The 26,895-nt window shown below is 35.9% G+C and overlaps 1 protein-coding gene across 2 annotated transcripts in view; it reads left to right on the top strand.

Annotated features, from left to right (window-relative positions):
• Nucleotides 1–26,895, top strand: part of LOC150079428 (protein LSM12-like) — a 70,081-nt gene that overhangs the window by 17,620 nt on the left and 25,566 nt on the right. Inside the window, exons 2-3 of one of the 2 annotated variants that reach the window (XM_090382788.1) lie at nt 6,270–6,403; nt 11,758–11,867. In XM_090382788.1, the coding sequence (XP_090238914.1) occupies nt 6,270–6,403; nt 11,758–11,867 (244 nt within the window). The remainder of the gene's footprint in view (nt 1–6,269; nt 6,404–11,757; nt 11,868–26,895) is intronic. The other variant, XM_090382789.1, reaches the window with a different exon arrangement.

The raw sequence follows: 26,895 nt of genomic DNA on the forward strand, positions 1-26,895 counted from the left end.
CCTATTAATGACATGATTGGAGATAGGTTTCTCCAATTAAGCAACAGCATTTTTATACTCCTACTGCAGGTTCAAACAATACATGTGTGGTCATTGTGAAGTTTATTAGTTTTCAGCTGTTTAATATGTATGAGGAGGATCAATTTATGACAAGTATTAGTCCTAAAAAAAATGCCCTTTTGTTGCTCATGTACTAATATTAATACCAGTTCTAATTTGGAATCTGGCTATGACCATTAAAACTACTGTATTGCATTAACTGGACAATTTAAATCCTGCTGACCATAGGAACACAAAACAATGACTCTGAAACAAGTGCCTCCAGCATGTTATACATAGTATTTTGAATGCTTGCACAGCATGGCCCTAATTTTTTTTTTTCATCCTGAACTACTTTTAACTCCACTCTTTCTAGCTTTTAACTTCTGGATTTCTGTTCCCTATTTACAAAGCCTTACATTTAGAAGCATTAAAGTTCATTTGCCACTATCTGGTCACTCCTGATCATCTGAAGTAAAATAACCTGGTTCTGATCGTCACTTACCAGTTTTACCTTTAAATAATCAGCTGACTTTTACAACTTCCCTGCATTCCCTCATCAGTGTCAGTAAGGAAGATAAGAAACAGAAGTGGCCCCAAAACTGATTCCTGAGGAACTCCACTTGCTACACTATATACTGGTCTGTTTAGTTTAAACTTAGCTGGGGGGGGGGGTAGTCAGTTCACAGCTTTTATAGGAGGCTAGACTTGTGTACTCAATATATTAGGGAACCTTAAAACTGGTTTTAAACATTAGGAATGCCTTTTCTTCATTGATAAGTTAAAAGGGATATTGTTCTTGAGTGTATTTTTCTGAATATCTCTATTAGTTGTAAACTTGGGATTTGAGATAAAATAAAAAAGGGGGGGGGGAAGAATACTGTGACTATAAAATGATAAATTGTGTCTCCCCCCCAAATAAATAAAAACAATGATTTCATTTGAGTTAGTTTGACAATAAATAAATAAATATACAACTCACTTTTATTAATTAAATTTTAATTTATAAATAAAATAAAATAATGGTAGTGCCTTAGAACTCTATACATCAGCCAAAAAAAAAACTTCCCACTCACCTGTTCACCCTCCAATAGTCTGTCCAGCCCCTCTTTGAACCCATTCAAAGCATCCACCTCCACAACATGTACAAGTGCAATGATATGATTTAAATTCATGCCCCACAGTTTGAGAAATCCTGATTTAATCAGTTTTATTTGTAAATTAATGATGTATTTTAATTGTGTAGACCAGCTTATTATTTTTAGAATAATATTACAGTATATTATTTTATGGTTATCTATCTTATGACCAGGTTTATATTTATAGTGTCCCTCTTTTAACGACCATAATTGGTTCCATGAAAATGATTGTAAACCAAAATTATCATTGAGTATGTGAAATATGTGTTAAAGGCTTAATCTGTTCTAAGATCATTAGAAGTTGAACCTTTTCACATAAACTAATTGTACAGTATTTGAACATTTCATAATTAGTAAGTAAAGATTTATGCTAATATTGTTAAATACATATGTAATTAATACAATAAAGAACAAATTTTTTTACTTTTAGCTAAAAAAATCATTGTGTATCAGTCTTTTTGCATAACTTTAATACTATTTTTGTATTTTGAAATAATTTTTGATTTGCTTGCACAGAATTTCCTTTTTTCTGGAACCATGACTGTTGATTTAATTTAGTAAAATCACAACAAATTTATGAAAATGGAGGGAGGGGGGAAGGTTTATATTGAAAGGCAGAATACACAAAAACAGATGAACTCTTAAGCTGATAAATCCAATAACATGATTTTAGAGCACTGTGATGGCTGAGAAATGATGACCACATGGCTTATGAGCAGTTTTCTTGGCCAAAATATAATGCCTGAATTGTACCAATACTGTTAATTGCAGCTCATCATTAATCAATGCACAGGATCCAATGAAAGTTGCATCATAACCAAAAATATCACTATCAAAGACGTCGTTAATCTTAGGACCACTGTGTTGATATTTAAATACATGTACAGTATTCAGGGGAATATTATATTACTGCTTGCTTAACTCTCTAATCCTTCATTTTTAGGTATATGTTATTACAGGGTTTCATTTAGCTTAAACTATTTACATAGTAACCTAGTGTATATGTTTTTCTTTTATTTTTGGTCTTAATCTGTTGACAAGTACATAATCATTTTCATTCCTCTTTTTTTATTATTATTTATTTTATTTTTTTTTTAGCTATTTTGCAATCTGAAACCACTTCAACTAGCTATAACCTCATAGCAGCTTTCAAGAAAAGCTTTTTCTATAATTTATATATGAAAAATTCAAGAACTATCTGTTAAATAGGGTTAAAATTATCCACCCCCCACACGCAGGAGTTTTTGTGCATTTAAGTTCACTAATTTTGAGTTATTCTGGCAAAATGTGTTCTGTATTATGCTAATTTTTAAACAGATTATTTAAATTCATGTTAAGTGGATTTTAGTGACCTACTGAAGAATTATATACTGGCATATACTGCATAATTGATGTGTTTGCCTTGTTAATTTAACCTGAGCTGTGCACATGGGTTGATGAAACCCCAGACAATATTTCAGCTATTCATGTCTTCATCTTCATCCACTCAACTGAAACTCCTAATAATTGTTTATGAAAATGTTTTGTTTGATATCTCTGGTGAAAATTCCAGAAGTCTTCATTAATTATCATGCAAACAGGAAAAATGCTGGAATTGGGTTATGTCTAATTATATGCATTTGTAGAGTGGCATCTGTCATGCACAATTATTAACAGCAAGCTGTCTTTAATCAAACTCTTGGAGTGTTTCATGGAACAGCATTCATTTTGTTGACAGGTTGGTATCCACTTTCATGCATTTGTTGAAGTGTGTAGGAATGACAGAAAATATGGATTTTTCATAGTTGCATTCAGAAAAGATCGAAAGTAAAGGCAGAATGAAAAGAGTGAACGATTTTGAATTATTTCTTGCTGATTTTTAAAATTCATGTGCATGAGATCAGTACAACCCCAGTGCCTGGAAGGGTAACAATTCTCTGAGCAACTGGATCCTGCCTAATGAAATTATAGCCTGCCTAATGAAATTATAGCCTGAAATTATAGGCTATAATTATTTTAATTTTAAGATTCAATCCATTATTGGCTGTATATGGTACAGACTTAAAGGGAGTTTGAAATAAACCTCCCACCCAATGTGGTTGAGGTTATTTAAATCACACTTTTTTTTTTTTTTTGAATTTATGTATCCCCCATCCATCCATCCACTCTACTGTGATTCTACCTGGATAGGATTTCAGATTGAATTGTTGATTCCTCCTTCCTGGGCAATTTAGATCTTATCATAGAGATTTGAGTTTCATCTGATAGATATACGAAACCTGAACCATACAAGTTTAAGAGTTTGTTTTTTTTTTTTTTTTCCCACCTAAAATTCATCTATCAAGATGCCTCCCTTATTATTTACTGTTTCCATGGTGCATCTTACCTTTATTAACTGTTCTCTGGGTAACTTTTTGTTGGCACATTGGCTATGCTTTATTTATTTGGTTAATATTAGAGGTTTGGATATTCTTTAATAACATCAAACTATGATGGAAGAAGCTTGCACAATTTTTTTTTTTTTTTAACTAAATAAGGGGCTCACAAATTTTCCAGATTTTTCTCTGAGCAGCAGTATGACATTTCATTTTACATGATCAGCTCATTTGCACTAAGGAGGATGCAAAGGGAATCTTGCTTGGTCTGATTTTGTTATGAGCTGAATGAAACATTTTTGGGTCCATTTTCATGAGATCCCAGTGTAAGGGCAGTCTTCTCCCCTCTATTTAGTTCTGACAGAGGATGAAGTGATGACCCATTTACCAAACCAGTCTTCTTTTTTTAACTGATAAGATTCTGTTTTCTCTTTCTAGTCAGCAAATTATTTCTGTTTAGATGTCATTAACAACTATGTTCAACATGGTTTTAGCAATTAACTGGAATTTAGAGTTGAGTTTCATATATGATAATTCTGATTCCAAAGAAAGTCATGGAAATTAAGATTTTAACCCAGTATCTATTGTTCTTTCTGAAAACTTTGCGGAGAGGAAGCATTGTCAATGGCCATTCAGCCTTCTATTTTGGTGAACCTATCAGCTGGCTCCATGCCTACATTCTCTTCTAAGAGTGGAATATTTGGTTCTAAGGTAGTGTAATGTTAAGGCCAGTTACACCTTTTCTCCCTATTTTACCCAAATTATTCAGAACCTGGGGTGCACTGCTGAAAGAACAGCATTTTTAATATCATAATAAAAAGTTCCTTTTTAATATCAATGGCCATGCTGACTTCTGAGGTTTTGTTACATGGAGGATTCCACTGCCTTTTTAGGTGTGCCCCATCTTGTTTCAAGCTTAGACTTAATGCCATTTCAGCAGATAGTAGCAATCATTACTCACATTTACTCTCCTTGGCATGTTCTTACATGTCAGGGAAAGTATAAGGGGCACAAAAATACCTGGTAGCCACCGGTGATCAAGGTAATCTCACAAATATGATGGTACAGGAACTATCAGTAGTGAATGACCACAGAGCTTTCACATGAGTGACAAATGTGAATGATCATTTGTTGATGTTAAATGTTTGGTAAGCTTATTGGCATCCTGTTCAGGGTTATTAGTGATATTACTTCTGTTGCTAAAATGGACCTATCTGGTTCAGCTCTTACCTTTTTTTAGTGTTTACATAAGCATACTAAGGTACATTACAAGAAGTCTTTGTACTCTTTGTCAAAGACCTCTTGTAGTGTTACATTTTGTTTGTTGAATAGGTGCATTTTATGGTGTCAATCACCACTGGAAACTCATTTGTGGGCTTTTGAGGATTCTTTTTTTTTTTTTTTTTTTTTTTTTTGCAAATTTCTGGTGTAGCATCTTTAGCAATTTGCTATATTGCTCTTGCATGCCCTGAATGTTGGAGAGGTAACATTCATACGGGATTTTTCAAAATGGCTGCCAGCCAGTCTTAGAGAGTATTCCTCTGTGGACACTATTGGATGTACTACTAGTATGATGGAGCATCCCTGCATTTCAGTTGGAACATCATGTAATATCTGAATGAACAATTTACAGCCCAATGGATTGGCTGTAACTGTATACTGAATTGACCACTGCATTCGTTGGATCTCCTCTTAGATTATCATGTGTGGGGTCACACGAAAAACATGGTGTGTGAAGTGTGTGAATATAAGATGGACACAAGAGATGAACTACAAATTTTTGATGCTACATAGACTACATTAATAAATGTAGTTCTTAAGATCACATGTCAAACAAGTCAGGCTGCACATCTAAAGTGATGACAGACTTTGTGAATAATTACTGTAGGTAAACTACATAAACTCTAATCATTTTCCAGTTTGTTCAGTGTAATTGTAAAATGTAATATTTTTGTACTATATAATGTAATGTAACTTTTTTTTATGAAAAAATATTTTTTCCATTACTAAACTCCTTCAAGTCAAGCTGCATTTCAAATACTCATAGCTCAGTAACCATTGAGGTTCAGATCCATATTGATACAGATGACCTCAGGAATCACTTCCTGAAGTTATGACATAAAGTTGGAACACTCTGCATGTAAAAAATATAAAAAGTTTTAAAAATAAAAAATATTATATTGTATATAATCTGCTATATATATTTATCTTTTTTTAGAGTAACACCTGCGAGATTTAGCACAACCACTAAAAGAGTTGCAGTGGTGGTTGTGCTACACCTGACAGGTGTTTTCATTCAACTTTGTTGCAAAAAAACTTCAAATTTGACTTCAAAAACTATCCTAGTAAATGACTATATTTAGAAAGATAGAGAAAATTAAGTTAATCATAACAAGCTACCAACATGTTCTCTGCTTAACTGTACTTAGATTTTGAAATCTATTTTGATATTTCATGCTTGGTTAGATTTAATTTATTAATCTGACTAAATTTTTCTGCGAAGAATGTTTTTGTGTTATACCTGTCAGGTGTAGTGTGACCACTGCTAGATTAAAAGCATCAGTGATCAGATGATAACTCTTGCCGTGCATTTTACTTTTTTTTTTTTTTTTTTTGATGGGGCAAATTTGTGAGATTACCGTATCTCACAAATTTTTGCTTCATAAAAACTTTATTGATTTTTAGAGCATAAAATGAGGGAAACAAATTATTCTATTATTCTTTAATATCAACATAGAATGTCCTAGTTCAAATGGAAAAGCAAATGCTAGTGATATCCATATGATCAATTTGGATTACGTAAAAGATGTTGTGGTGAAGAAAGATGCTTCAAGCAGTCCACCTCCACTGCAACCTCTGAACTTGGAAAAGGTAATCTTCATAATATTTGATTGAGTACACTTTTCCTGTGTGCATTAATAAGAATATCAGATCATGGAAGTTAATTTTATTTATGTATACTAATATAGTGATTTTATAGTAATTTGAATTTTAACAAATTTGCTATTTTTCACATTTGCAAGTACAGTGCAACCTCGTATGCCATGGTTTTGGATATAACTCAAGTGTGATTGCATAATTTGAGCATAATTTGCTCCCAAGATGCAAAAAAAAATAGTTTATGGCAAAACACAAATTTCATAGCAGAAGCAAATAACCGGCTACTGCAATGGTTTTGAAAGCGTAGACCGCTGAGCTATTGTTTTCTTCTGCGGTCTGTTCTCTCAATCATATGATTAATTTATATTAACAACAGTAGTTAACCAAGAGTAATTATTGTTGATGTACTAGTACACCTAGCATTCTCCTCTATCTCACCTCAATTCACCTAACCTCTCCCCTATCTCATCTCAATTAGAGATGCAATAAAAATATACATCAATGAAACATTAATTGAGCACAGAACAAACACTCATAAAACTAAATATTTTCCTCTGAGAAAGGAAATAGCTACTATATTTTTCAGTTGTTGATACATTCAGTTTTCTTTTTTTTTTCTCTCTCTCTCTCTCAAAACAACTGCATGTGACATTATTTTTAACAATGAAATTACAGTTAGAATGGCAAAACCTGCTGAAGGTGTAATGCAAAGTGTGTAGGAATTAACAAACAGTTTGTATATTTTTATAGTTTGCAGGTACTGTTCAGTTAGTCTTCTCCATAATTATACTCATTACTATAAAATTTACTTGTTGTTTATAGCTCAAAGAAGTACATTCTTAGGGAGAGAGGAGACTCAGCCATGTTTTGCTGTTTTATTTGGAAAATGATCTAAAGGTATTGGTTTTTGCATATGTGCTGATTTCCAGCAATACTTTAGTTGTATAACTCAAGAGGAACATGTTAGCAGAAAAAAAATCAAGATTTTTCTCTCTGATGACATGGGAAAGTTTTGCTTCTTCTGAAGTTAAAACTTTACATTTTGATTATTGGTTAAATTTTTCACAGCTTTGATTTTTCAATTTTGAAAGGGATTCCAGAAATCACAACCACTGTTCAACTCAACTTGTGTTGAGTTGAACTCACTCATGCAGAACGTCTGTTCCTCTTTTCTGACTTGAATAAACTTTTTTTTTTTTTTTTTTTTTCCTTTAAATTTTTATGCCAGTGTTTGAAAAGTCTCTTCTATAGACATGTTTGGAATCTAGGAATAATGACCTCATGTACTGAGGTCATTATTCCAATAGTTTTTAATTCTTTCACCTTCATTTTGGAAGTTTATTACCATAACAGACTAAACCAGAAATATGATTCTGTTCAATGAGGAAGTACTTTATTGATGCATGAGAATATGAGGTGCACAAGTTCCTGTTGAAAAATTATGGTCTTATAAATGTTGATGTAGCACAAATTTCATCAGTTGGCAGTGCATCATTTTCAAATTTTAAATTTTTTGTAGACAAGTTTCCATTATTTCTTGGCATAAATAGCTCAATCACTAGATGTTTTGCAGCATCAGTTCTGTCAGTTTCAGTGAGAACCTACCATATGCTATTATGAAAAAAGAAAACTGAAGTACAGTGGTCTTTTGTTGAGAAACTGACAAGTGCACAAGGAAGTTTGAAATATAACAAATTAATTCCAAGTCATGCTTGGCATTTTAACAATCCTTGTAACAATGCTGAGTGTGAGAGAATATTTAGCCATGTGAGAAAAAAAAACACAAACTAAGTTCAGATCTCTTTGTGGTGAAGTTTTGGAATTGCTCCTGACAGCCAAGTCCAGACAGCAGGGCCACTGTTATGAACAATACTTTGACTTAGCATTTCTGAAGAGGGTAAAGTCTGCAATAGTATTATTCTTCTTGAAGCAGTAAAAATCATTTCATGTCTAATGGAAAATCTGAACAGAAAAATCCTAAGTAAGCTAATGTTTGAAAGCATACTGAACTGCTAATGAATTCTATATTTTAATATAAAATTTTAATTTTCAGTGCAGTAAAGGACTTTTAAAAACCTTGTTTTCTTCCTGCTTTCAGTTGTCTGATCTCTAGCTTTTCAAAAGTCAAAAATTGGCAGCTATGTAAATGCAAAGTACTGCATGTTGGATAGCATTAATTGCAGAATAATGTACCAATTGGGTGGTACCACATTCAAAATAGTGGAGAATGAAAAAGCCCTAAGAGCAGTTATACAGTCCAACATGAAGTTCTTTGAGCAATGCAGATAGACTGCTAAAATGGCTCATGGGGTTCTGTCAATTATATATAGGAATTTTACTGGGAGGAATAAGGTGATTATCTTGTTGTATAAGGCAGTGTTTAGGGCTGCACTTTGAATACTGCACACAGGTCTGGAAGCCTCATTTTAGGAAGGATGTAGATCCGTTGGAATAGGTATGGAGAAGAACAACAAGATTAGTCAAGGACACAGTACATTTGGTACTTTTACCAAGTAAAATTTCAGTTCTGCAAATTGCATTGCAGTGTCTGGAAACTAGGCACCTATGAAAAGATCTGATTGAAATGTTTAAGGCTCTAAATGGATTGAATAAACTAAACACCAATTACAATATATCATTATTCTTTCTCAGATGACACACATAAGGGAATATAAATTGAAATTTTAAAAGGATTGTTTCAGGGTAGATGTATGAAAATTTATTTTCAGCTAGAGAGTAATTGATTGGTAAAACTTCTATCTGTTGTTGTGGGAGTGGATAGTTTGAATAAATTTAAGGAAGCATTAGGCAAAATATTAGAGGGGATGAACAGATGTAGGTAGTTTTTTGCCAATGTATAAGCTTACATCATTCTCACCATAATTCTGAAGAATAAAATTGTAAATTTTATTTCATGTACAAATATTTGTTCATGTGAGGTTTTATGCAAATGCTAAACTGATACTTGTGGAAATGTTGATAAAGAAGACATTTAATTTAGCAATAGGCATACTGATGAACTTTTTTCACCCTACCCCGTAAAATTGAAATGTCAGTTAGAATTATGTCATTGTGAATTTTAATATTTGTGCAGTAGTATCAGTCTTTCAATATTTGTTTAGTAGTATCTGCATGATTTTTTTTTTTTTTTAATTGAAAAACAGAACTGTAAAAAATCCACATTGTTTATACAAGGGGGTATCAAAAAAGTTCGTACCCTTACCTAGAAAGGTGAAACTTTACAGAAACTTGAATCCTTTTCTATGTACTCTCCATGTATAGTAACACATTTCTCCCATCTATGGATCAGTTGTTTAATGCATTGATCATAGAGAAGTCTGCACTTTTTGCCTGAAACCACGATTCCACTTCATTGATGACTTTCTGAGACTAATCAAAGTGACAGCCACCATACTAGTACACCCAGCATTTGTCACCAACTGATCAAAAAAGTTCTCAGCATCTACATTACACAAATCCAACAGTTAGCAAGAACATTGTATTCAACATTGCATCAGCAATCTTGAGGCCATCGTGCAGAGACCATAGACATATGCAGATGTCATGTAAAGTGCTGTGGGCAGTCTCATAACTAATTCCCACTGCATTTGCAATGAAATGAATTGTCACACGTCTGTCGTTCAGCATCAGCTGCTCAACCTTTGCAACCATCTTACTGTGTGTGTGGATGTTGATGGCCTTCTTTCTCTTGGCTTATCAAAGACACTTGCACAACCGCACTGGAACTCCTGTTTCCACTTTTTTTTTGTTTCATGGGATGGACAATTCTGCCCATACACAGCTTTCATTTCTTTGTCAATTTCCTGAGCTTTCTTGCCTTGAAAATGCAGGACCTTGATCACTGCTCAAATACTCCACTTTGTCAACCATAACGTCCTTCCTCAGATTCCGGGCTCCACCTCTGGTGTACAATCACCTATGAGAATGAAATTTCACATGTTAGTTATTGACTATGTAGACAACTTATTAAAGACGGCATCTTCCTACTGATGTTTTATCTAGGTCAGGGTACAAACTTTTTGATACCCCCCTCGTACAAAATGTGCTACACACCTGTTTATGCATAAATTTCCATTAAATTTTTTTTGATTTGTAATATAACAGCATGTCCACTTGTCTAACTTTGTGTACGTGTGCATGCCTGCTGCTAGGCTAATTCAGAAATTCTCGAGGTAACTGAGGAGAGTTCACAAACAAATTATTTCTTATAGAAAAAGCAACCGTGGCTGAATGATTAAATTTTGTTCATGCACAGATTTCAAGAACTAGTGTATGCCTGGTAACTAGTTACACAGAAAATTAAAAACACTAATGGTCTCTTTGAAATTTCATCATTAAGAAACAGTGATAGTAGATTTTCAATTATCCTGGGGGGAGGGTAATTATAGTGTTCACTAATAATTCACAAAATGGAGTAGAAACTTTAACCTGTAGATATAAATTTAAAAAAACAGTAGAATGACAAAATTAATTGTATATTAGTAAATCTGAAGGATTACAGAAATATGACTACTGAGGTAGTAGAAATAGTAGTGATAAACGTAAATACCTGTGAAAGGATTCCATATATTTCTCCTTGATATCTGGACTTAAACTGGCTTAGTTTCTCTAGATGATTGCAGATTTACTATATCACACATCAGAAATTTATCACCTTAGGCACCCCTTATGCCAGCAGTGCATCTGTATGAATCATGAGCAAACATTTTGAGAAATCCTTGTTTGTGGACCTGATCTGGCCTCAGAATAAATCCTCAAGAATTATATTCTTGTCAGCTTCATATCATTATTTCATGTTATGCAAAAATACCCAAAAGTATTTTTGCATTTTGAATATTTTAGAATTATCAAAATATTTAATGATATTTTGATAATTTTAAATAAGCATTATGAGTAATTTTACAGCAGCGAAACATGTAAGGTTAAAGAATGGGATGGATTAGAAGATGAATCATTAAGGCATAAAAAATTTATTCCAAAACTTGCACATTAGTAGAGCTTGGAATAATAACTCAGCTGTTTGGCTGAATGGTTAATTAAAAAAGTAGTCACGTTTATATTACAATATTAAAATGTATTAAATGTAATCTTTCCACTCTTGTTTGTTAGTGTCATATACTAAGTATATTGCATGTGCACTACATTTAAATATTGTTTTTATATGTTGGTACTTCATAATGAGAAAAAGTCATTCATTCTACCTTTTGACTGCTTTATAATTTTTCCACCGCTTACTTATGAAAGATAAACATTTTCTAAAATGTTCTAAACTTTAGACACAAATCATGAATGATTAAATAATGATTGAATATCTTATTCTATAGCTAAGTAGCAGAGCAAAGCAGAATATAAATGAGAGACAGTGCCTTGTGAGTGCCATGTCATCAGGTGTCAGTGCTGACGGAGTCAAACTTTTTCTTGCCATCACTAAGACGTAAGACAGTTAAAATTATCCAAGTATAATAAATTTTTTAACTTTTTTTTTTAAATTTTATTTTGTAGATTAGTACAGGATTATATATTCTTGTTATTTCACCACATTGATGGGAAAAAAGAAATCCACACATTGCTACCAGCCATTTTTGCCTAAACATTCAAGGTGGTGTTTATCTTGAAACGTTGCTGCTGAGGATGAAAGTTACTACCCACCTGTGAAACAGATTTACCCTGCATTTAAACTGATGGCTGCTCTCAATGACAAAGGGCTAACCAGTTAAAGGCTTACCACTGGAAAAAGTCAACTCCTCCTGATATGGTCAGAACAGCATTTAATGCTTGCAATTAGCATCAGAGTGCTACAGTTAGCACTCAGATGCTAATAGTATATAAGTTTTTTTATTGCAAATGTGCTCATAATTTTATCAATCTGCGTTTTGGTTATTCAGATTGATTTTTACTTGCTGAGATGAATCAGTACCCTTTTATCTTGAGAAATACTTTTAATCTCATAATGGGTGCAAAATTATTGTTATGCTAGAATGCAATGGCCCCAAGTGGCAAGAAATAATTCAAAAATTGTTTACTCTTTGACACTACCCTACATTTTCAATCTGTTATTAGTACAGCAGTAACTCCATTTTTTCCCCCTTTTTTATTAAAAACATTTAATTATTATTTTATTTTTTTTTTAAAAGCACACTTGGCATGCATGCATGTTTGTTATTGCTCAAACTTGCCTCCCTAGCATAATTTGTTGCTACACAAAGAAGCAAGTATTGCTAAGGGTCAGACTGCTAAGAGTAGAAGAACAGCACTTGTAAAAAATGAAACTAATGGTCTTTGTTATTGGTACTTGAATTGTTTATGTGAGCTGACATGCAGACATGCATCAACAGTTAAGAGTTGCTCCTAAAACATGTGCTGATAGTGAGCTGCCAGAATTGGATAGAAAGATCTCACTAATTTTGAATCCATATTTTTAATTATTGAATACATTGAATATTTGTGCAAATAAGGTGTTATTTAGCTATTAAACTAGAATTTATTTAGGTTTTAAAATCAAACAAGTCGATAAATTCAAATATTTGGGATCAATCCTACAAAGTGATGGATCATCCCAAGCAGAGATCAATAAGAGAATTGCAGACAGCAGAAAGGCTATCAGCATGCTAATTTCTGTTCTATGGAGCAGAAATATTCTAAATAAAACAAACTTATATTTCAAACGATTGTACAAAGTTTTTTTATTGTATGGAGTGGAAATCTGGACGTTGGGCAAGGGGAAAATAAATTGCTCTCCACAGAAATGGATTTTTGGAGACCTTCAGCAAGAACTTCTAGAAGAGACAGAAAACAGAATGAAGACATGAGAAGTGAAAAAGAATATTATTGATACTATCAAAGAAAAGCATTTAACATGGTATGGACATGTAAAATGGATGCAAGAAACCAGATATCCAAAGGGTATCCTGGAATTGATACCTCCAGGAAAAAGGAGAAGATGAAGACCTAGGAGGACGTGGATGGAGTATGGGAGTGCATGACAGCCCGAGGTTTAACTGATCAAGACCCCTTGAATCGCACTTTATGGCGGGAAAAATTCCTACCAAAAAATAACTTGTAGGCCGAGGAAACCCATTGTAAATGGACACGCTCATCTCGAAGGAGAATAAGATGATATTTTATTTGTTTATAGTCAAATTTTTCATTAACAAAAGTGATGCATATTAAAAGGAAATGCAATAATTGAGGAATACTAAAATTGATAATTGATGTCACTCTGATAGATAATTTATTATTTACATTTAATGGTTGCTGTAGCACTTTTTCAACAGACACCCTTGCCAGTGGGTTAATAAATTTACCTTAGAAGTTCTCTTTGATATTATTTTATGACTGGAGATTAGCATTAGTAGAGGCATGCGATGCAAGACAGCAAGCTTATGCAGCCTCAGCCAAAAAAAAAAAAAACCCTCCCGTTTCATTCTTCCATTCGTTCCAAATGCCTGTCCAGCTCAGCCTTAAATTTATTTAGGCTATCAACTTCCACAAAAAAAGATGGAAGTCTGTTCCACCAATCAACTGCCTGCTGGCTAAAGGCAAATTTCTGCACATCTATTCTACAACTGTCTTTCCTCAGTTTGAATCTGTGCCTGCTCAGGTTCTTAATCTGAGCAAGAGGAAGAATCTCATCAGCATTCAGCTTGCTCAACCCATTCAAGGCCTTATACACCTCAATTAGATCACCTCGCAGGTGCCTACTTTCCAGGCACTGCAATTTGCAGAACTTAAGCCTTTCTTGGTAAGAGCACCCCTTTGTTGACCTTCTTTGTACTTGTTCTAGCAATTCTACATCCTTCCTAAAATGAGGCCTTCAGACCTGTACACAGTACTCTAGGTGTGGCCTGACCATTGCCTTGTATAACAGGATAATCACCTCCCTGTCCCTGCTAGCAAAATTCCTATATATTCATTGACAAGACTCCATGACCTGCCCTGGCAGACAGTCTGCACTGCTCAGCAAACTTCATATTCGACTGCACAATTACCCCCAGGTCTTTCATTTTCCACTTCCCTGATTATAGTACCACACAGTTGGTACATTTCTCTTCAGTTATTGCCACCCATGTGCAATACTTTGCATTTGTCAATGTTAAACTTCAGTTACCACCTCAGCCCATTTGCCCAACTTACCTAGATCCAGTTGGAGTAGCATACTGTCTTTACTGTCATTAACAACCCTGCCAACCTTTGGATCATCTGCAGACTTGGACATTAAACCTGATATACCTTCATCAATATCATTGATAAATATACAAAACAACAATGGGCCCAACACCAAACCCTGGGGAACTCCACTAATAACATTTGTCCACGAAGAGCAGTGTCCATTGATTACCACTCTGTCTCACTGTCGTGCTTTAACTCAACCATCCCTTTATCCATTGTAGCTACTTATCCTTAATGCCATATCTCTCCAATTTGTACAGCAGTCTTCCATGTACAGCAGTATCAAAAACTTTGCTGAAATCCAAATATGATATATGAAAATTATTTTTGGCATTCAGTTCCTTTGTGACCACATCATAGTGTCCAATCAACTTGGTCAGACAAGACCTCCCTTTAACAAACTCATGCTGTGTCTTAACTGTTACTGCAGTTTTGTCTAGAGGATCCTGCAATGCTTCTTTATCCACTGATTCTATTATTTTCTCCGGAACACAAGTTAAACTAACAGATCTATAGTTACTTGGCACCTTTTGAACCCCCTTTATAAATTGGTGATACATTTGCACACTTCCAGTCCATGGGAACCTCCCTTGAGTCCAAGGAAGCTCTCATAATTATGGCTAAGGGTTTGCTTACTTGCTTTGCTGCTTCCTTTAACATAACTGGATAGATCCCATCCACCTCGAGTGCCCTTTTTATGTTTAACTTCAATTTCTCTTCCACTTTGCTCTCAGTTATTACAAAATCACTTAGCTCCCTGTTAGGGTTTGATAAACTTCTGACAATCCCCTCATTGAATAAATTCCTCATGTGTGAATGTAGATACAAAATACTCATTCAGTTTATCCGCTACCTGAGCATGATCATCAATAGTCAACCCATCTATGTTAAGTGGTCGAATCTGATTCATCCCTTTCCTTCTAGACTTTACATAAGTAAAGAACTCTTTGCTGTTTTCTCTGCATCCTTTGCCAAGGATTTCTTATAATCTGCCTTCATCTGCCTAACTTCCTTTGTGACTTCATTACAGATTAGTTTATATCTGCCATAGGCTTCATTGTCACCTGATACTTTATATGGTAATCTTTCTTCATCTTTCTTCTCTGCCACGAGCCTCATTAGTTCATCTGGCATCCATTTAGTCCTAAACCTTGAACAGTATTTCTTAGTTGAAATGAAAAGCCTAGTAGCCTCCAAAATTAAGTCCCTGAAGGCTTCCCATTTAGAATTCAACATTGGGAACATCATCAGCTGATCCCACTGTACAGAATTTAAACTGTCTGAGACCCCTGTAGTCACCTTTACGAAAGCAATAGACCTTCCCTTTAGCCTTGATGCTAGTTACATCTTTAAGTAATTCCCACATCAGTATATTGTGATCACTGTCCCCCCAGTGGTTCCTTTATCTTCAAATTCTTAATACACGAATGATCACTGCTGATAATCAGATCAAGAGTATTACTCCCTCTGGTTCCCTCTCGAACATGTTGCTGTAGAAAACAGTCATCCAATAAATCCACAAAAGTCGTGCGAGTGACCAATGCACAAGTTCCAGTCAATATCTGGAAAGTTAAAATCCCCCATTATAAGACATTCTGGTTTACTGGCCCACTCTATTTCTCTGCACAATTGCTCACTATACTCATCAGATTCATTAGGCCTATAACACACACACCTACTCATTTTTTCTTTCCCGATGCTTATGTCACACCAAACAGACTCAACATTTCATTGTCCACCAACATCAATTGGATGCATTTCCTTAGATTTTGTGTTTCTTAACTAACAGCATAACCTCTCCTCCCTTCCTGTCTTGTTTATCCTTTATGTACACAGTTTACTCCCCAAATTCCAATTTTGCACTGCTTATGTCTGTGTGACACCATGTCTCTGATATCCCAACAATATCTGAATTTGATGTCTTGGCTAGCACTTCAAGCTCATCAAATTTATTAACTATACTCCTAGCAAATGTGACCCCAATTCACAAAGGAGGATCAAAGGGCAACACAAGTAATTACAGACCTGTTAGTTTAACTTCTGCTGCCCTTCTTTGTATTTTAATACAAAGAAGGGCAGCAGGGAAATTAATGGGCGCACTGGTTAAAGCAGCACTGCCGGATCATCTTGGTTAAGGGTAAGTCTTGTCTGACCAATTTGATTGGATACCATGATGTGGTCACAAAGGAACTGGATGCAAAGAATAATTTTGATATTTTATATTTGGATCGTAGAAAGGCTTTTGATACTGTTACACATGGAAGACTGCTGCACAAATTGGAGCAGTGTGGCATTGGAGGCAAATTGCTGAAGACAGTGACAGAGTGGTAATCAATGCACACTGTTCATCTTGGACTAATGTTATTAGTGGAGTCCCCTGGGGTTCACTGTTGGGTCCATTGTTGTTTTCTGTATTTATTAATGATATTGATGATGGTATATCAGGCTTAATGTCCAAGTTTGCAGACAATACAAAGGTCAGCAGGATTGTTAATGACAGTATGCTGCTGCAACAGGATATAGAAAAGTTGAGCAGATGGGCTGAGAGGTAGCAACTGAATTTTAACATTGACAAATGTAAAGTACTGCATATGGGAAGCAGTAACTCCAGAGTAATGTATCACCTGTGTGGTGCTACACTGACAGTGATAGAGAATGAAAAGAAATTGGAGATAATTGTGCAGGTAGATATGAAGTTTTCTGAGCAGTGCAGACAGTCTGCAAGAGTAGCTCATGGTGTCTTTTCAATGATATACAGGAATTTTTCTAGCAGCAATAAGGAGGTGATTATCCCCTATACAGTACTCAAGGTGTGGCCTGACCACTGCCTACAGGTCTGGAGGCATCATTTTAAGAAGGATGTAGAGGTGTTGGAACTAGTACAGAGAAGGGCAACAAGATTAGTGAATGGAACAAAGGGTTGCTCTTAAAAGAAAGGCTTCAAGTCTTGCATTACAGTGTCTGGAGACTAGGCACCTAAGAGGTGATCTGATTGAGGCACATTAAAGCCTTGAATGGTTTGAGCATGCTCAGTGCTGATGGAATTCTTCCTCTTGCTCAGAATAATCATCTGAGAGGGCATAAATTGAAATTGAGGAAAGACAGTTGTAGGATAGAAAGAAGTTTGCCTTTAGCCAGCAGGTGGTTGATTGCTGAAACAAACTTCCATCTGTTGTAGAAGTTGATAGCTAACATGCATTTAGGGCTAAAGCCTCAAGCTGCAAGCAAATTTAGACTATGTATATATATTAAGTGCAATAGCATCATTAATACACAGCCATTTCTGAATAAACAATATTTGTAAGGCGGCATCGTTTTAAGTTATCTCATATTGTGAATACCTTCATGAGTTGCCATGATATTGCACTACTTCAAATAAGTAACACTTCACCTAAGGAGAAGACTAATGTTACTTATTCTCAGATAGGTACCACCACCGTTTAGCCGTAAATGCATCTTAGTCTAAATACGTCATACACCATCAGGCATCTCTCATATTGTGGAGTTATACTTCATAACTGTTTTGCCATCATTGCATCACTTGGGTACCTACCAAAGAAGGGCAAAATAGCCCTGAAACGGTGCCGTCTGGGTGGTGGTACCTATCTGAGAATAAGTAACATTAGTCTTCTCCTTAGGTGAAGCATTACTTATTCGAAGTAGTGCAATATCGTGGCAACTCGTTGTGAAGGTATTCACAATATGAGATAACGTAAAACGATGCCGCCTTATAAATATTCTGTTTATTCAGAAATGCCTGTGTATTAATCATGCTATTGCACTTAATATATACACAGAAGTTGATAGCTTAAATAGATTCAAGGCAGAACTAGACAAACATTTGGAGCAAGTGGATGGGTGAAATGAAAGGTTTTTTTTTTTTTTTTTTTTGGCTGATGCTATATAAGCTTGCTTTCTTTCATCATGTGCCTATACTAATGATATTAAAATAGAAGCAGCATTGAAAATTAATATTGAATAATATTTTACACCCAAGTTCAGAGTTATTTTACAGTATAATAAGAAACTGTACAGGGAGATAGAGTGGGCCAGTAAATCAGAGAGTCTTATAATGTGGGATTTTAATTTCCCAGATATTGACTGGAATTTGTGGGTTGGTCACTCACACACTAGCAAGGCTTTAGTGGATTTATTGGATGATTGTTTTCTAAATCAGCATGTTCGGGAGGCAACTAGAGGGAGCAATACTCTTGATTTGATTATCAGTAGTGATTCTTCATGCATTAAGAATCTGCAGATACAGGAACCACTAGGTGGCAGTGATCACAGTGTGCTGAAGTGGGATTTGCTCAAGGAGGTAACTACCATCAAGGGTATAGGGAAGGGTTATTGCTTTCGTAAAGGCGACTACGATGGTCTGAGACAGTATTTAAATTCTATACAGTGGGACCAACTAATGATGTTACCAACAGCAAACTCAAAATGGGAAGCATTCAAAGAACTTATCTTGGAAGCTACTAGGCTTTACATACAAACTAAGAAATATTGTTCAAGGTTCAGGCCTAAGTGGATGTCAGATGAACTAATGAGACATATGGCAGAGAAGAAAAATGCACGGGATACATATAAATTAACATGTGACACAGAAGCCTATGATAGATATAAGTTGATCTGTAACCAAGTTACAAAGGAGGTTAGGCAGGCGAAGGCAGATCAATCTTTGGCAAGAGATGCAAAGAAAAACAGCAAGGAGTTCTTTACTTATGTAAACTATAGAAGGAAGGGGATGAATCAGATTAGTCCACTTAATATCGATGGTTCAACTGTTCATGATCCTGCTCAGGTAGCTAACAAACTAAATCAATATTTTGCATCTACATTCACGCATGAGGAGTTATTCAGGAAGGAGAATGATGTAGGTAAAGTAAACATTGGCAGGGAGCTGGATGATTTTGTAATAACTGAGAGGAACGTGGAGGAGAGATTGTTGAGGATAAACATAAAAAGGCACCTGGTGTGGATGGGATCTATCCAGTTATATTAAAGGAGGCAGCAAAGGAAGTAAGCAAACCCCTAGCCATAATTATGAGAGTTTCCTTGGACTCAGGGGAGGTACCCACAGACTGGAGATGTGCAAATGTAACCCCGATTCACAAAGGAGGATCAAAGGCTGACACAAGTAATTATAGACCTGTGAGTTTAACTTAACTTCTGTTCCAGGAAAATTAATGGAAGCACTGGTTAAAGAAGCAATGCAGGATCATCTTGACAAGAATTCAGTTATAGCTCAGACACAGCATGGTTTTGTTAAGGGAAGGTCTTGCCTGACCAATTTGATTGGATACTATGATGTAGTCACAAAAGAATTGGATGCCGGGAATAACTTTGATATTATATATTTGGATCTTAGAAAGGCTTTTGATACTGTTGCACATGGAAGACTGCTGCACAAATTGGAGCAGTGTGGCACTGGTGGCAAATTATTGCTATGGATAGAGGGATGGTTGAGTGGCAGAAGACAGAGTGGTAATTAATGGACACTGCTCATCATTTACTAATATTATTAGTGGAGTCCCTCAGGGTTCAGTGTTGGGTCCATTGTTGTTTTCTGTATTTATAAATAATATTCATGATGGTTTATCAAGCTTAATGTCCAAGTTTGCAGACGATACAAAGGTTGGCAGGGTTGTTAAGGATGCTACTTAAGCTATGCTGCTGCAACAGGATCTGGAAAGGTTGAGCAGATGGGTTGAGAGGTGGCAAATGAAGTTGAACATTGACAAATGTAAAGTACTACATATGGGAAAGAGCAACGTATCAACTCTGTGGTACTGCACTGACAGTGGTAGAGAATGAAAAGGATCTGGGGGTAATTGTGCAGGCAGATATGAAGTTCTCTGAGCAGTGCAGACGGGCTGCAAGAGTAGCTCATGGTGTCTTATCAATGATATACAGGAATTTTTCTAGCAGGGATAGGGAGGTGATTATTCCCTTGTATCAGGCAATGGTCAGGTCTCACCTTGAGTACTGTATACAGGTCTGGAGGCCTCATTTCAAGAAGGATGTAGAGCTGCTGGAACAAGTACAGAGAAGGGCAACAAGGTTATTGAACGGAATGAAGGGTTGCTCTTACGAAGAAAGGCTTAAGTTTTGCAAATTACAGTGTCTGGAGACTAGGCACCGGCGAGGTGATCTGATAGAGGTGTACAAAGCCTTGAATGGTTTGAGCATGCTCAATGCTGATGGGATACTGCCTCTCGCTCAGAATAATCACCTGAGAGGGCATAAATTCAAATTGAGGAAAGACAGATGTAGGATAGATGTGCGGAAATTTGCCTTTAGCCAGTGGGTAGTTGATTGGTGGAACAGACTTCCATCCCTTGTTGTGGAAGTTGATAGCCTAAATAAAATTAAGGCTCAGCTGGACAGGTATAACAAACGGAGGGGTGAAGTGGAAGGTTTTTTTTTTTTTTTGGCTGATGCTGCATAAGTTTGCATCATATGCCTATACTAATCTGGCAAACTTTGGACCTAACCCATGCCAGATTTTTAAAATTGGTGTAGAGAACCACTAGTAATAAGCATGAATTACTGAAAGATTGTGCATTATTCTGATGTAGCAGAGCAGCAAATAAAAATGTTGAAAATATCAATAAAGCCAAACTGTTTAACTGTAGGGGTCTAGGGTCTCAGACCATTATACCTGCTATAATGTACCCTGTTAGTTTACTGGTAATGGCTATAAAGTATCACTGTTGGTATGTATTAACTATGCATGTTTACCATAAGGGTCAGAATATGCTGATATTTTGCCCAAAAAAACTGCCATACCTTTCTGAAGCAGTGCATTTTCCAATTTCAGTAAACTTGCACTATGATATAATTGAGCAGTTCATTGATAATCAAACTCAATAATCTATAATTCTCGGTGGTTTTCCTAATCACAATGGACAGATATTGTCATTCAAACTGTACTTCATATAAATTTTAAACCAAATCAGTAATTTGTGCTTATTACTAGCAGTTCTCTACACCAATTTTAATCCAGTATCACATTCTGGTTGGAGTTTGATTATCAGTAAACCTTCTAGTTATATCATATCACGAGTTCGACATCACAGAACATATCACTTTGAGAAATTATGAGAAAGTTTTTTAATTTAAAAGCAAGGAGCTTTTAACGGACAGGGTATATATTTTATAAACAGTCTTGATTTCAGTCCTCCAGTTTTTCCTTTATAGTAATCTGTATTATATTTGGATGTTTGAGCATTAATTCCTGTAAAAGTTGAATCACTACCAGATTTTCAATGTATGTTTTATTGTATCCTTGGAAACTTTTAAGACCATTTGATTCCGTGGCCTACAATTTATTCTCTCCACATTGCTTAACTTGTTCATTTATGTGTTTGTAAATGTGTATCTGTCAGTTAGGCTACGTTAAAGATAAAATGATTGTATTATGAACCAATGATTTGTTTCACTGGTACTGCTTGCAAACCATTTGATGTGTGATTCTAGGATTGATTGTTCGTTGTTTTATACTTAGACAAAGTGTATCATTCCACTTTCTGACATGCAGCTATGCCATTGACTGATGCTTCTGTTACCTACAATGCTGCTGTTAATTATTTCCAGGGCATCCATTAACTGTCTAACAGGTCTGTCTAAGGTCTGCTGTGACCTTAGAAAATGCGGATACCCCCAGAGGATCATAGACAGATTTAGTAGAGGAATAGAGTCTAACCGTCAGGAACCGTTTGTTCCTGTCGCTACCGCATACATTCCTTACTATCCGGGTGTTACTGAGCATCTCGCTAGAATTTTGCGGGGCTATAAAACACGCTGTGTGCAGCTTCCCGGGCGGAGGTTGCACACAGTGTTGTCTCAGGTAAAAGACCCAATAGCAAAGGACCTGAGTAGTGGAGTAGTATACAAGATAAAATGCCCGGATTGTGGGGAGTGTTATGTGGGCGAGACAAAACGACGGCTCAAGGATCGTCTGGGGGAGCATGCAAATGCTATAAAAACCGCTGATTACAATAAGTCTGCTGTGGCCGAACATTTTTGGGAGAAGCAGCATCAAATTTCCCCAGAGGATGCGGTTATCGTGGATCGAGCGCATGGGTTCTGGAACCGTAAATGGCTCGAGAGCCTACGAATCTGTTCATCCGACCACAATATTATGAATAGGGACAGAGGTATGCGTATGCATCCTCTGTTTGAAACTATTATCCTAAGTACGGATGAACGGTTTTGCTTAACACGTTCCCGAGCTATTTCCGCTTCCAGTTCAGACCATGCGCCGACTGCACCACGTGTATAGGTACCGTGAGCCTGTTATATATATGGACGTGCTGCAGGAAGTTTTGTTACTGCTGAGGAAGGGAGCGCAAGCTTCCGAAAGCTCCAGAGATTTTTATCGTTTTTATCGCTTTTAATCCGGTTTATTTTAGTGTATTTTATCTCAAGGAGTTTATCATAATTTTAATGTTTTTACATGTATATTTAATATAATAGCAGTTTTTGTAAATATTTATTTTATTTTAATATGTAAATAAATAATTTAGTTACAGTAAATACTTATTCTTATGGTTGGTGTGAGCTGATTTAATACTAAAATATGAATTTTCCCAACCTCAGAGGCCTTTTTCAGGATATTGGGATAGCTAAGTAAGTGGTGAAGTGGTAAAGGAAGAAAATAAAATAAATAACAGAAACAAAAACTGCAGTGCAATGGGTGTTGTTTGATATACATGGCATTAATGATGGAGACCAAAAGTGAATATCATACTGGAGAGATAACAAAATTCACACCATAATTCTAATAGATATTGGCGCCTCCATAGCCAGGTGGGAAGGAGCAGCAGTGCTTAGCACACGCTTCTTGATTAGACCGGGGTTCGAGCCTGTGATCTACCAAATATGGAGGATGCGGAAAGGTCAGGGAATGACCACCGCATATTCCTGGAGCAATATGGCCTTAGTTGCCAATGCTCCTAAAAACCAAATAACAACAACAACTAATAGATGTTTAAATAAGTTTCACTTAATCCTCCCCCCCCCCTTTTTTTTATATACAGAATACACCAAATATGTCATCTAATTGGTTAATTCTGCCTAGAGTGGATGGTAGTAGCTTCTTTTAGTATAACATTCACATGCAAGATATCAAGTTGGAGGTTTCCATTAATGTGTGTTAACATTAGTATTAGCATATGATGCAAGAAAGTAAGCTTATTCAGCATCAGCCAAAAAAAAAACTTCCCATTTTGCCCATCCATTAGCTCCAAAATTTGTCTGCTTCTTCCTTGAATTTATTTAAGCTATCAACTTCCACAGCAACAGATGGAAGTCTGTTCCAGCAATCAACTTGTTTGTTTATGGGCTTTATGGCGCAAGGGCAGCAAGGCCATAATGAACCAAGCAATCAACTACCCGCTGCTAAAGGCAAATTTCCACACATCTATTCTACATCTGTCTTTCCTCAATTTGAATTTATGCCCTGTCAGGTTTATAATCTGAGCAAGAGGAAGTATCCCATCAGCATTGAGCCTGTTCAAACCATTCAAGTCCTTATACACTTCAATCAGATGACCTCATGTTGTCTAGTCGCCAGATGCTGCAGTTTGCAGAACTTAAGCTGTTCTTGGTATGAACACCCCCTTTGTTCCTCTCATCAGTATTGTTGCCCTTCTCTGTACTTATTCTAGTATCTCTACATCCTTCCTAAAATGAGGTCTCCAGACACCTGTACGCAGTACTCAAGGTATGGCCTGTCCATTGCCTTATACTAAGGGATAATCGCCTCTTTATCCCAGCCAGCAAAATTCCTGTAAATCATTGACAAGACCCCATGACCTGCTCTGGCCGCCTGTCTGCACTGCTCAGAAAACTTCATATCTGACTGCACAATTACCCCCATGTCTTTTTCATTCTCCACCTCCCTAAGTGTAGTAGCTCACAGTTGGTACATTTCTCTTGGGTTACTGCTACCCATATGCAGTACTTTGCATTTGTCAATGTTAAACTTCAGTTGCCACTTCTCAGCCCATCTGCCCAACTTTTCTAGATCCTGCTGCAATAGAATACTATCATTAACAACCCTGCCAACCTTTGTATCATCTGCAGACTTTGGCATTAAGCCTGATATACCTTGATTAATATTATTGATAAATATACAAAACATCAATGTTAATGTATATTGCAAGAGTAAATGGCATGGAATATAGAACAAATTTTGGAGATTTCTGTGTGTTTATTTGGCATTTATAAGCTTTGTAATCATTAATTTGACTATAATGATAATCAGCCAGCTCTTCATTCTTATAATGGAAAGCCTGGTATTATATATGGAATAGTAAAGTTTCTAGATTTCCTAAATCTGGAACAAATTTGTTCCAGATCTGGGCACAATCTCTAGTTTAAAAAGTGTTATAAAAAATAAACTCTTTATACTCCCTGATGACAAATGCCACCCAAGCCAACTAAATAATAATAATAATAGGCTTGGTTGAATAGTTTTTCCAGCAATTTTTAAATTGTATAGCACCACTTAAACGTATAGTGTCATACATCATTTTATATATATATTCAGGTTTAACTGCTGTACAGTGTTTGCACTAGGATAGTTATATCCATTTATTACTAAATCAAATTACTAATACAAAACAACTCAATACAAATGAGGCAATCCCTTTTACCTAGTCTTTCTTTTAATACTTTCTGAAATTGCAGAATCAATACATCTAAACTGGCTGGCTGCTTTAATGCAAACTTGTGAATTTCACAAAAAACAACTGCTGGTGAATTAATTTAAATTCTTAGGAGATATAAACAGTTTACCTGTTTATATCTCCTAAAAATTACATTCATTTTGTGAAAAATGGCTTGCAAAAAACACTTTCCTTCCTATATGCACCTTGTTTTGCACATAATTTTCACTTGCTACCTTATTTAAAATGTTTTAAGTTGTTATATGTTTCAGTTTAAAGTATTTTGTGACTGTCATCCTTGTACTTAGCTAGTTTGAATAGATTTTGCTTAACTTTAAATATAACAGAAAATTCATGAGCCCAATAAAGCTTCAGGAGACCCTGTCATGAAGCAAATGTACACAACATAATATTTACGGCAATAAATTTTAGCTACCTTGCGAGGTAATGACTTTGGAAAAATTTGTATATATGTTATTGCTTTAAAATGGTTAATGGATTTTGGATTAAAAATCCTTTTATAACTTATGGAGTGACTATTTTCAGGTCAGAAACAAAATATGAATTAAAAACTAATGAACATCTAGGTTGAAATGTTAATAACACATGTTTTTGTAAAAATTTGGTCTTGACATGCCCCATTTCTTATAGGTGTGCTTATTAAACTTAATTAGTCTGCCAGCAAGCACTAATAAAGAATCTAAAACTACAGGTAGAGCACAAAAACAGTGTCGGTGGAAATTACTGCACTGAAAATTTTTAATCTAACCCGAACATCTGGGTTGTATCCAGTAAGCACTTGATAGGTCCCTATTTTTTGATGGTACTACCAATCAACATTCATATCTAGCCATGCTAAGGGATTGGTTTGTTCCAGAGCTTTGAAGGCTGAATCTTTTAAAGCAGTAGTTCCCAAACTACTGAGATCTACGGACCCTTTCAAAAAAAGTTTATGGACTCCTTCAAAAACCAAAAAGAGGTTTGCGGACCCCTTTTATATATATATATACCGATGAGCCAAAACATTATGACCAGTGAGTCGTTGTGCAAATCAAAGCAACTGCAGGTGAACTACAGCGCAGATCGTGACACTAAAAAAAACACCTGATACTGAGCTCCATTAATCAGCGTTACTCTTGTTCTTCAGATGGGAAAGGCAGCGGACTTAAACGAGTTTGACAAAGGCCAAATTGTAATGGCCAGACAACTGGGTCAGAGCATATCTGAAACAGCATGGCTGGTGGGATGTTCACAGTCAGCCATGGTTAGTACCTACCGAAAGTGGTCTGATTAGAGAAACCACACACCACCGGCACGGTGTTGGACAACCACTGCTCATCAGTGCTCGAGGTGAGCAAAGGCTCTCCCAGATGGTATGTGGCAACAGAAGGGCGACTGTTGTGCAACTTTCCGGTAATTGGAATGCTAGTGACGGAGTAAATGTGCCACAACACACAGTACATCGAACGCTGCTGAAAATGGGGCTGTGTAGCCGCAGGCCACTCCAAGTGCCCATGCTAACCACGGTTCACCGGCAACAGCACCTACAATGGGCGCTTGAGCATCAAAACTGGACCTTGAGTAATTGTAAGAAGGTCGTCTGGTCCAATGAATCAT

This window comes from Mastigoproctus giganteus, chromosome 10 (genome assembly GCF_048544385.1).
Source record: "Mastigoproctus giganteus isolate SK-2022 chromosome 10, ASM4854438v1, whole genome shotgun sequence".
Taxonomy (NCBI): domain Eukaryota; kingdom Metazoa; phylum Arthropoda; class Arachnida; order Uropygi; family Thelyphonidae; genus Mastigoproctus; species Mastigoproctus giganteus.